At 36.8% G+C, this 12,683-nt stretch overlaps 1 protein-coding gene across 6 annotated transcripts in view; it reads left to right on the plus strand.

The window, feature by feature from the left end:
• GULP1 (GULP PTB domain containing engulfment adaptor 1) overlaps positions 1 to 12,683 on the plus strand; it is a 124,730-nt gene that overhangs the window by 53,975 nt on the left and 58,072 nt on the right. For all 6 annotated transcript variants that reach the window (XM_054277617.1, XM_054277619.1, XM_054277618.1 and 3 more), the window contains exon 3: positions 6,681 to 6,742. In XM_054277617.1, the coding sequence (XP_054133592.1) occupies positions 6,681 to 6,742 (62 nt within the window). The remainder of the gene's footprint in view (positions 1 to 6,680; positions 6,743 to 12,683) is intronic.

Consider the following 12,683-nt stretch of genomic DNA (forward strand, 5'->3'; position numbering starts at 1 on the left):
TGAACGTGGGGTTGTGTGGAAAACCAATATTCAGTGGCCAAGTCCCTTTTTTGTATAGATTTTTGACTCTGTTTTTTGAAGTATTGTTTGTTCTATTGCTCTCCTCAGGCTGTGGCAGCATCCGCTCAAGCACAGCAGCAAGGAGACCTGCAGGGTTTCCACCTTCGTTTGGCAATGACCAGAGGTCTTCTCTAGGTGGGAAAGGGCTGGGCTCAGTCGGACACTTTGTGTGTGTTTCTAAACATCTGTATGCAGCTGGATGCATATTTATGGTAGTATATTCACCTTCTGAAAGCAGAAGGTTCAGCTCTAATTGCTAAGGAAAAAAAAAGTTACAGGAGGGATACAGATGAGGAGGGTGCTCTGGAAGCCTTCTCTGAAGGATTCTTGGCTCTGTGCAGCTGAGTCTGATTTTTGTGTTCTCTCTGGTCCCATAAGAAGAGGAGGATAATTTCCTGTTGCTTATTTTATCTGTGTTATCTTCAAAAAGGTGTTGCAGAGCTGATCTTATCTCTTGCCTGCTGTAAGGAATATTCTAGGCAGGTTAACAGTGACATTTGCAGCAAGAACTATTTGTTACTTCCCCCAAAGCTCAGGAGCTCCTTTCCAGAAGGCATGTGTGCAGCTGAACCATAGGCACAAATACTGGGAGTCTGAAGCTTTTTGGCTTCTACCCTATTAAAATTTACACAGCCACAGCCTAAATACTTGGGTTACACAGGTGCGCTGTGAGATTGCTTGGTAGGTATCTAGTTAAAAATGAAATATCTTATCCTGTGTGAAATAAATTAAGGCTGTAACAACTAGACCTTGGTAGGAATGACAATGGCTACTTGATTTCATAAGAATTTGTCCTATAAAGCTGTTGGAAAATAGCAGAGAACATGCAAAATAGATCACTCAGGAAAGCACTGTTTTGTGAAATCAAATCCTTCTGGGACATAAAAGGATGTACCTTAGGTGCATAAGCAAAAGGAAGCCATAGATATGCATATTTTGATTGTCAAACTCCTTTCTTCTCCTTCCAGTTTGAATTTTAAAGAAAGCTCCATTTGAACTTTTATATCACATAATTTCAGTGTTCTGGAATCAGAAAATTAAAATTCTGTTTTAATTGTATATTGAGATTGTCATTTATGCTTCTTTTCCTTTTTTTAATCTATTTACATAATGTTCTTTAACAGCAAGAAATTCTTCAAAAGCTTGCTATTTAAACATTTTTTATGTTTAATTGATACTCCTCCAAATTTATTTACAGCAATACTGGAATAGTTCATTGAACTATTTTTCTACAGAACTACAAAAGGGAAATATGAAGTTGGAGGTTTGGTCTCTACATATATCTTAGTGAAAACTTGCAAAATGTGATCACTCAAATTGTTACGCCAGTAATCTCTTTTTGACTTGAAATAGAAGCTTTTATCAAAGACAGGGGAGCTCTCTTGTTGTAACTAGAAGACTTACAGGGTATGGGCTAAATAGTTCAGATTTATTTTTATTTTTTTCCCTTTGGTTTAGGAATATGAACTAGTTACAAGTTCTGTGAACTAGTTACAAGCTCTTAACATCAAAAAATCGGAAGTGCAAAAGCTAAGATTTGCTAATCACTGGTCAGTTGCGCTAACACTTTCATCCTGTTTTCCTTTATTGTCAGAACTTAGATATCAGCATCCATATCAAAAAAACATGTAGTATAAAATGTGTAAAACATGTAGTATAAAATGTGTAGGCTTCAGTGGATGTTACTTTTGAGGGAAATGCAAATACCAGGCTTGTTTTCATTTTGTAACTATGCCAACCCAGCATTCTGAGACACCATTCTGCAATTATAGCAATCAGCTGTTTAAAACCATTTACAAGGTCCTAAATATTAGGGGAGAAGGACACAGGCAAAGCATTCTGCCAAGCTCACTCTGTTCTAGGGAGATATGGCTCTTTTCTTGGCAAAGACTAAATATGCATCCAAAGCATAGCTTATGTTTGGGAAAAAAAGGGAAAAAATAACAAAAATATTTTTGAGCTATATGTATTGATGGGCATTTTTATTGATATGTTTCTAGGGAAGGTTCAGACTCATAACTTCATTTCCTTAGTCATAGTAACCTGTTAATAACTTGAATACATTACTGCTGTCAGACACCCAGACTTTACTCAGTCATTGCTCTAGAAGGTGGCTGGAACAAATGCTGAACAATGCAATAGTATGGGTAGATTTGTTAGTAATTTTTTGGTGTTACATTCTGATGAAAACTCTGATGCCAAGCATTGTCTCAGGCCTCAGTCTATTCTTTCATGTGTTACCTGCAGTGGTCAGGAAGTCAGATTCTACCTTGCTGTCTGACCAGCATAAGGAGGTTTTGTGAGCACCTGCCTGTTTGTACTGCAGTCAGAATAAAGGAAATTATTTAACAGAGTGACAGTTCTTTCATGTCATGTTGTGAAGGTTTTCTTTCTTTACAGAAGAATAGATAATCTACGAATAATGAAACAGAGAGCACTTGTGTACATACACTGAAGCAAGTAAGCTGTTTGTTCCTGAGGCAGTAATACCTAGATGTATTATGGATCTCTTAGGATATCTTCTTCAGGAGACTTATTATGCTGCTTGTCACAAAAAATACTTTTGTCATACCAAGTTTTGTAAAACAGGAAGAAAAGACAGTTCCAAGATTTCTTCTGTTAACAATAAAAGCATCCATCAATGTGAAAAGATGCTAATTGAGTAAAGAATAAAGGTTTTATTTTCTACCTTTTATAAATAACTCTCTTTTCTTTATAGCACTGAAAAAGCAAAAGTTAAAGCCGGAGTCCTTCCCTGTTCATTGTATTAAATGAATGGCCACTAGGTCTAATATGCTTTGATAAACACTTTAGAGACATTAATTAATAAATGTTACTTAATGTTAATGAATTAATAATGGCAGTGGGCTTTAGGGAGACAGTTAACTAAAGCTTCACTGTGAAAATGCCATTTTGCAGTCTCTTAGGGCAGTAACATGCAGAGAAATTAATCTCAGAGGGAGAACAGTTTCTTGGCACTGCTAGTGTTTCCTTTTTGGTAGATAAATGGTCAGAGTGCTGTTATCTAACCTGCTGCCATCCTGCCCTGAGTGCAGCACAGCAGTTCAGGGCCCTTGTTGAAGTCCCAAAGTGCCTTCAGTGTGTGATTTGTCAGCACACATTTGTCCCTCTGCCCTGGCTCACACACGGGACCCAGCAGGTGTGAAATGCACTCTGGAAAGGAACCTCCCCTTTTTGGGGGTAGGGGCTGGCATGGTGCAGGGGGGTGAGCAAAGACAGAAGGCTCAATGCTGAGCAGCATAAATCCTCTGCCCATGGGAGTGCCTGGCTCCCACCTCCACCCTTGCAATTCAATCTGTCAGACCCTGCAATTTACCCCATGCCCTTGAAATAACCCTTTTTTACACCTCTTGTTCCACACAGTGCCAGTGAATGTGGAAAAACCACCACTTGCTCAGAATTTCTCATACCTCACTTAAGCATAGGTTCTATTGGACTCTGGCTCAAACTCATAATTCTGAAAACTTCATAATTCTCAAAAAACAACTGAGCATTTTTAAAACTTTAATGTAAACTCTAAGGCAGCTTGGATTAAGAACTTCAGACAAGATCTAAAATAACTGTGGTTTTCACCTAGTGTAACAGCATGCGTCCTTTCACTTTCTATTACTGTTAACATTAGAGGCTAGTTGTCAGGTATGGTTTTATCTGGGCTTTCAGTTCTTTCTTTAGGACCTCTTGTTTTATTTAGCTTGCAAGTGTCTGTGTAACTACTAAAATAATAATATGAACTGTGATTTTCATTGTAGCGTTTCAAATTTTGCTTGTTGCTTCAGAATGAATAATTAAGTTTTAAGCTGTGAAAACTCTTAAAAAATTAAGTTAGGTGAGGGATCATGCAAACCACAAGCCATATCTACATCAGATGTTTGACCAATACTTCTTTCATTGTTTGGTTTTTTTCATGTTTTTCTGGTTTATTGCATGCAAAATGTCTGAAATGTTGTCTTTCTCAACTGCTGTGAAATCAAGCTAATTCTAAGGAATATTTCAAACAGCTGCTGAGAGTAGTATAAGTCCATAGGCAGACCTTACAATTCAGAAGGAGATGCTGGTTAAGAAACTACCCCATAATAGCCTGTATGATTTTTTGCACATCTTTGCTATCAGGCTGAGTTTTGCCGTGGATTGCTTTAGTTTAGCATTAAGAGCTCTTTCCAAACCATCAGCACTCTGTAACTATTAGTTGCCTCTAAGAAATGGACTTCCATTGTCAGAGGAAATCTTCAGTAGCTGTGTCACAGTGTCTGTGGATCTACATCTGAATGTTGGATTATTTTAGCCACTAGCACAAGGCTCCTGGAACCAGGTGTCCTTTGGTACCTCACTAAGTTACTGATTTCATTTTGAGCTGGGAGCACCTGTCCATATTTCCTGATCTTCCTCCCAATTAGGGGCGCCAACAGTTACAGCAACACTTGCCCAGCAATGTTATTCCTTGCTGGAATCTCAGTCACATTACTGTTGGAGGCTGGTAGGCAACTTGATGATTTCACATAAACGTTTTAAGTAAAGCTTTGTGCATGTTAATAAAATTTTAAAGATTACCTGATGCTGAATTAAGACCAGCACTTCACACTTGACTCCCAAACTAAATAACATTTTTTTCAGATTTGAATTTGCGCTGACGGCATGAAGGGAGGAAGAAACATTTGCAAGGAATAGTTTTGATGGCACCTGTCTAGCCACTTGTCTGCTTGTAAAATTGCTTTAGAAGCTACAGCTCTGTCACTTGTTTGTGGTGGTACTAGGCATAAAATGAGTGCAGAACTATTGCAATTTCCTTTAGAGGTTCAGTACTCTATTTTTATTAGGTTTTCCCTTATAAATGTATAAATATGACCGGATCCCTACTGAAGCTAGTAAATAGAAATGTGAAGGAGCTAGGTAAATTAACTCTGGGTATTAGCAATGTGGCTTCACCTGGAGGAGTTGAACTTGGCCCTGTGCAGGTGTTCACAGAGCAGGCAGTGAGCAGTCCTGTCCTGAGTGCCAGCTCCCCAAGCCCAGTGACCAGCTGCATGGCTAGGTTTCAGCTTCTCTCCTGGCTTTATTCTACCTGGCCTAACTCACAGATTCCCTGGGATGGTTATTTTGCACTTCTGGATAACATCAGCCTTTGATATTATGCTAAAGAGTAGATCAGGTTTCAGATGTTAAAATATTCTGGGAAATGGTTTCTTGGTTCTGGCAGTCCAATCACAAGCCCCAGTTAAAAGGAAGAGCCACTTTAATCATCCTCCTGGGTGCTGCTGAATGGGCAAATCGTTCTTCCTTAATTAGGAAGTGATAATATCACTCTTCTGTAATGGAGCTGAACATTGCTGCCATCTAGAATGAAATTTGCTAAGGGGAAAAAAGAATTTCTCAGCTTTATAGTTCTGATCCTGTTACTGTGGTGGCTGGTGAATAACTTGGTGAACCATTTTCTTGCTCCTGCATAATCTGAAATATTTCATTATTGCTTTAGTGTCAGTCAGTGTCACAGCTTTTGCTCTTCAACAGTTTGAAGTGAACAGAATTTTATTGTCATTAAGTGTAACTAACAAGAAAGTTGGTGGTTACTGTAACTGCAACTCCATGTAAAGGCTAATGGAATTGGGAATATCCAAGGGTAGGCTTTTCCTTTAAGCTGTCATTCTGTTACTTAACTCAATGAAGTTCCAGATTTGTGACTTTACTTCATGCTCATTTAAACCAGGATAGTCTCAAGTTAGAAAATACTACTAAATATTCTATATATGTCATATAAAACATTAATGGGATTTACAGATTCTCCCAAATGTGTGGTAATGAAAATTAATATTTTTGAGTGATTTTGTTTTCTTAAATGCTCTCCAATGAGAAAGCTCGGAAAATTTGTTTCTAAGATTTGTAATAAAAAGCAGCTTTTCCTTAATGTTTGGAATTCCGTCTTAAATTGTGTAGAATGTTCAAAAAGGCAATTCAAGTAAGAGAAGCTGTATTTGACAAATAATTACAGAATTCTGTCCGTGCAGCAGGAAAAGTAAGAGAATAACACAGTATTGTAATGGCAAAGTTAAAGGGCAAGTATGCAAATTTGTTTAGCATAGGTATGGAAAAATTACAGATGATCTGAACTTATAAATCAGATCTAAAATTTACAAACCTGATGTTCATCATTTTTCTTTTATAAGGATTAGGGCTTTCTCGTGTCAGTTGCAACTTGCATAATTATTTGTTTGTCCCTTTAATGTCTTGATAATTCATCAGAAAAAGGACATAATCCATCAAAACAGCATCATTAGATGCACAAGATGCAGTCAGTGCTTTAAACAGCAGGATGCAAAAAATCCTGATCTGAGACAGGATCAGGACATTTGGGGGGGAGGAATTGTAGTTCTTATGGAAAACCAAGCTGGTTAAAATAGGAAATGTGCCCAACAGAAAGAAGCAGGTTCTTTCTTTTAAGTGTTTGAGAAGGTGTGAGATATTTCACTCCAGCCCCTCTAACTGCTTCAGACAGCTGGTTTTTGAGTGAGAGAGTGATTGTTGAACTTTTCCACAGAGATTCTGTTATACTTAAGTTAACAATTGAATAACCTATTCAGTGCTTCTTTTATTTTGCTTTTCTGTAGACAAAACATGGATGCACACTCCTGAAGCCTTATCAAAGCATTATATTCCCTATAATGCAAAGGTAAGAAAATATGAAGTTTTTTTTCTCTTCATGCCTTTTGAATGCAGCACATACTATCTTGCTTTGACTTGAAGATTGCAGAGACATAGATTTGCCAGGTGAAATAATGAAGACAAACTCAGTAAATGTCTGTTTTGCAGGGGAAAATGTTCTGGTTTTAATGGCCAGTTGCTTCTTGTTCTGAGCTGTGGTTTACTAGAAGGCAAATAGTGTTTCTTTCTGCTTGATGATTTTGTAAATAGATGGAGGTTTTGAGTGCAAAGGAATTTAACATCAGGCTGCATGCTTACAATATTATTAAAATTAATGGCACAAACTTCTTTTGAACAATATCAAAGGCAATGAGTAACAACCCTTTCTGCTGGATATACTGAAATGTCAAATACTCAGGAAATGGGGTAGAACAATAATGGCATTTTTGCACAGTAAAGCCAGAAGCCTTACTTTAATTTTCTCATCCTAATTGCAGTGAGATAAGTTTATATAAGTAATGGTTCGATTTGTCTAATGATTTCCTTTGACAAGAAATGCATCTTACCTAAATACCTTAGAACATAAAGGTTCCTAAATACTTACCTAAATACCAGCTTAAAAGATAGTTTGCTAAAAGGAGGACAGAATATGGAGCCATCAGATTAACTCAGAGTAAACTGAGGAATCTGCTATTATTTGCTCAAACTGAGAGTATAATTCATTAAAATTCTATTGTGGACTGTTCTGGATGATGTCCTCTTATGATTGGTATTTCTTAATACAAAAACTTTTGTTAAAGTAGTCAATAAAAAAAATCTATGTGAAAATTCCTAGCACCAAATTTTTTAATCTGTATATGAAAAAAAATATTTGTTTCATGGGCCAGGACTCAGGTATATGAGTGTTCCCTGCTTTTGTATTTGCATTTTTCTTTTGTTTAGCATTGCCACAGCGTTTGTAGTGCGAAGTGGAGTCTCTTTCTCACAGTTGCCAGGTTTTGAATGTGTTTTTATTCTATGTGCTCTCCAACTGATTTTTTTGTCCAAAGAATGTATTAACATTTCACTGAATAGCCTTGCCAGACACCTTGGCTTTATATTGCACTTCTTCAGAGGGAGGATTACTTGCTGTGGTGACTGTGCCATGTGTTTTAAGAGCAAGCAGAAGCCATGAGTTTTTTCAAAGCACTGAACGATGTCTGTTCATTTCTGGTCTTTGAGAGGAAAAAAAGAAACCTCCTTCATCTTTCATGTTTCATTGTCTTGCCTAAGAGCAGATCTGATGAGTAGGTGTCAGTGCAGCTGTGCAGTAATAGAGTTAGAATAAAGAGGATGGTGCTAAGATGGTAACTGTAGAGACAGCAACATCAGCAACTTCTGGAGCAGAAGAAGAGAATGTAGAATTCCAATCTAAAGGAAGACTATTGGTCCAAAATGTGTTTCCACTTATTTAGGCTGATATGTGCCTGAGTGTCCTTTCCAGTTCTGCCCCTGTTTGTTGTTTATTCCAGGGCATCCTCCACCTTTGTGAAGGCCTCTAAGGTCTGTCAGAACACTTGCAGGAAACTGAAATTTTAATACCACATATGTTGGGTTTTGGGTTTGTTTTATTTATTTCTTTTTTAAGAAAGTTAAACCCATTTTTTTCATTTGGATCACAGTAGAAAATATTTATGTAGAACTATCAGTCATTTGTTTCAAAGCAAGCAAAAAATTGCTCTGCTCTGTAACTGGAGTGTAAAGGGTCTGGGATTCCCTACCCTGTTTATTTATTGGCACCTGGAATAAATTCACACAGCTTTATGAACTCAGCTGGCATATGCAGGCATAACAATACTAAATCTAGATTATATTTCCACCTGAGTTCTCAAGTATCATTCTCATTAAGTTTTGCAGTATTTTTCACTTGAAGAGGAAAGTGTGTATCTGTCAGTACTTTATTTGGGGTTTGCAGAATTTTGGGTTTTAAGTGAAATGTCTCAGTGATTCGAGAACTTGTAACTATGTTGTGAAATTATGATTTAAAGCATGAGAAAATCTTCATTATACAAGAATTTAACCAAAGTCATTGGGTTTTTTTGCCCAAATTGTTCCAATTCTCTAACATTTCAGCTTATGTATCTTCAATGTTTGTTGAAAAGAAAAAAACCACTTGATCTGATTTATATTTATTTATATGTGAGTGAAGAATGACATGTTCAGAAAATCAAATTAGTTTGATGGAATACCAGAGATGTTATTTGTCCATGAGTAAGTGAGCTGTATTCTACTCCACAGTTTTTTGGATGAAGATTAGTGTGGATAGAAAAGTGGTTTCTGTTCTTTATAAGACAAAAATAGTTTCTCTGACACTAATCTGAGATGATCAGAATATGGGCAGAGCTTACTGGGAAGGATGAGGTTTTGTTGATTGCTAAGACAGCTCATTGATAAAATGCAGTTCATGAGTTGACTGTTATTAAAAAAAAAATCCCAGCAAAATTAACTGGAAATTAAAAGAAACCTGCAATATTGACAAGCGGCCTTTTTTCTCTACCAATTGGAGAGGACCTTTTTAACAGAGACTTAGTAATGTCATGTTATCTCTTAGAACACGCACCCTCAGGATGATTTATGGCCATAATCCTCTTTGCAAGAAAACATGAGTTGAGTTGTTTCTTCTGCAAGTAAAATCCAGGAAACATGACTCTCCTAAGGAAGCCCTGAAATATAAAACTGTCTTGAATGTCTCTCTCTTTTCCAACACACCCACTTCTACTTTGCTGGTTTGAAATTAGCTGATTTTGGCATCGTTTTGCGCAGTGTAAACCAATGAGGCTTTGGGTTTTTTATTTGTGGGAGGTGGGAGGGATGGGACAGGGGTGTTTATTTTCCCTCTTCAGTTTTGTTTTGTTTACTTTTGTTCTGTTACTGTCAGTTTTTTGTTTGTACTGTCATTGTTTTTTTGGTTGTGGGGGGTTTTTTGGTTGGTTTGTTTGTTTTAGTGTTTTTCCTTAGGGTTTTTTTTTTCCCCTTATCTTACTGATATCTTGGTCTACCAGAAGTCACTGATAATAAGATTCCTCACCTTTCAGCATGCTCTGGATATGTTACCTTTGTTTACTGAAGCCAGAATTTTGACATCAGTTCGTGGCCAGTTTTTTTTTAACTGTGTCACTGCAAATGAAAGCATATTGGTCATACTTTTTTCCCCCCCAGAAAGATAATTTAGAATTTTTATAATACAGTACCAAATATAGACTCATTTTGATGTGGTGGCATGACAGTTTTATTGTCACCTGGATATAACATTCTAAGGCAACCTCAAACTTCATTGTGTTAATTTTTTCCATAATGGTCCTTAATTAAGAAGGGATATTTGTGTTATTTTCTATACTGTAAAGAAAAAGCTCTCTTTTGCCCTTAGGTCAATTCTTTTGATTTGAGGCCAGCTTCCTTTCTGCAAAGCAGAAGTGATCAAATCAAAGTGTGACTTTATAATGGAATAAGACTGTAACCTTTAAATAGGGCTGGTGGTTGTCATCCCCTGAGTGGTGCCTTTGTGCTGGTCAAAAGCTGCCCCTACCAACCATGTGTACTGTGTCTCTCTGTCGTAATTGTGTCTGTAATCCCCTTCAGAATCACTTGCTTATTTTTTGGCTTATATCAAACTTCCACAAGCACAGCTTTCCATTTTGCAGAGAGAGATTGTGCTTTGCCAGCCTGGTGTTTGTGTTGGCAGCTGGCAAGGCAGGGGTCAGTGGCTCTGACCTTGCATGAGGCAGAAATGCTGCCCTTTTCTATGGCAAGTGATGGCACATTAAACCCTTGGGAAGATGTTTCACCAAGAGATGTCACAGCTCCCAGTGCTCACTGGCCTAATGCTTGCTTCACACTCACTTTCAGTTTTCATATTGTCAGCTGCAGATTTGATTCTTGATGTAGCAGTTTCAATTTGATAGCTCAGAGTTAAATGAAAAATTCCAAAAAGCAGTTTAGTAATGGTCACACTTTATGATCTGGAAGGTCTTTTCTAACCCAAATGATTGTTTGAGTCTGTAGTAGAAGACCTCCCTTGGCAGTACCTAAAGCTCTTAGTCTTCACTGTCGGACAATAAGCAGTTTATTTAGATTCTCAACTATATGCTATTTCTTATTCCATGTATTTTTTGTCGTCATTGAATGGCAAATAATACTCTTGTGGAGCAGGCATTTTGGTCAAATGATGTCACTATGGTTGCAGGGCTCTAGATGCATTTCTGTCTTTTGAATATCTGCATTTTGCTATCATTAGTGTACAGTATTATAAAAGCCACATTTTTGTGGCATAAACTGCACTTCTACTACAATTATTTTTATTTGTTGCTATAGAAATTCTCTTTTTGTATCAGTCAGCATTTCAGCAGAATGATCATGACTGTATCATTAAAAGTAATGAAAAAATGTCAAATGGCCAATTATATGGAGCTTTCTCAAGTCAGCAGAGTTACAAGGCACACTATTTAAGATATGTAGTGAAGATAGATACAGCAAGATATTTCAAACTGAGCACAAAAATGTTGAAAATTAGAAACTACTGCAGTAGAAGAGAAATAATGAGTTTTCCTGCTTTAAATTTATTACAATTAGAATTAATGACTTAATATCAATTAACTTTCATTAGGGTTCCAAAATGTCTTGCATGTGATCATAATTAATTTAGTGTTTAAGCACAAGAAAAATTAGTTTAGTGAAAACACCCAAATAAGATAGGAAAGCAAAAACTTGTAATTTTACAAGGCAATGCAAATTTGAACTTCTTAGTTATTTCTGATACATTACAGTCATTAATTTGGGGCTCATTATACTAAAGATGAATAAACATGCAAATGAAATCTAAAATATTTAAAAGTCTGCAACAGGTACTCTCAACAGACTAGGTTTGATTGCTCTTATTCTCCAGAAGAGGGCCTCCTTCAAGAAAAGAATCAAATTTATGACCAATTCTAGTGTTTCTTCTTTAAATTCCATTTGTGTATAGTAATGCAAGGCAGTTTAGTATAATGGATGATGTTTCATTTCTTTCCTTTTTCTGGAAAAGGAAAAAAATAAGGCCTATGTGTTTGAGTGAAATGGTTGTGGTAGGTTCCAGTTAGAAACAAGAAAAAAAAATTACAAAAAACACTGGTCATATTGTCAATACTTTATGAACTCCAAGTGAAGGACAAACCAGTAGCTCTTGATCTGTTCCCTATGGCTGCCATCTTCTTTAAGGTTCTGCTTGTCATCCTTTGGGCTTTTCATAAGCTCCACTTTCCTTGAAATTTCTGTGTTCTGCATGACGTAACTTCATTTACAACTATGAAACATTTGCAGCACAAGAAAGTTATGGGGGCTGGAGTTTCTTGCAGGAATCACAAATGCTTCATACCAATTTATGGCATTCAGCATAGGATCTCAAAAATAATTGGAATCCCTCTCTCAGTAATGCAGTAAGATGTTAAAAATGTCATAAAACAGGATGAAGACAGAGCCCCTCGACTATATTGAAGCTGATGAGTGATCCACCACTGCCCTAAAGTATTTCTTATCCTGAGCAAGTTTTAGGTTTCCTTTGTATGCAAGCAGTTTGCTTCTCTCACATAAATTGCCATCACATCTGTTTATTTAGCACCCTGGCTGCTTAATTACACTTTTTCATCATCTCTGATTTAAACAGTCTAATTTGCACCTCTCCCATCAGAGAAAAAATATTTTTAAACACCTTAAGAGCTTGAGATAAATTTTTTTGGTAGAAAGTTCTAAAATCAGTTATTTCAGACATTGATATGCTTTCTAACAAGTATAATCTGGATTGAAAATACAAATCTGCAAAAGATTTAGCTCATTGTTGGATTTTGAAGCACCCTCAATTTTAGGAAGAGGGAATGTCCTATGTATCCTTGAAGGTTGCAGTTATCCCTTGGTGGTCCAGCATTTGGATTAGGATTTGCTTTGGGAATTGAAGTGGG

Source organism: Melozone crissalis, unplaced genomic scaffold (assembly GCF_028551555.1).
Source record: "Melozone crissalis strain CALT ecotype California unplaced genomic scaffold, PUWL_Pcris_2 ptg000023l_1, whole genome shotgun sequence".
Taxonomy (NCBI): Eukaryota; Metazoa; Chordata; class Aves; order Passeriformes; family Passerellidae; genus Melozone; species Melozone crissalis.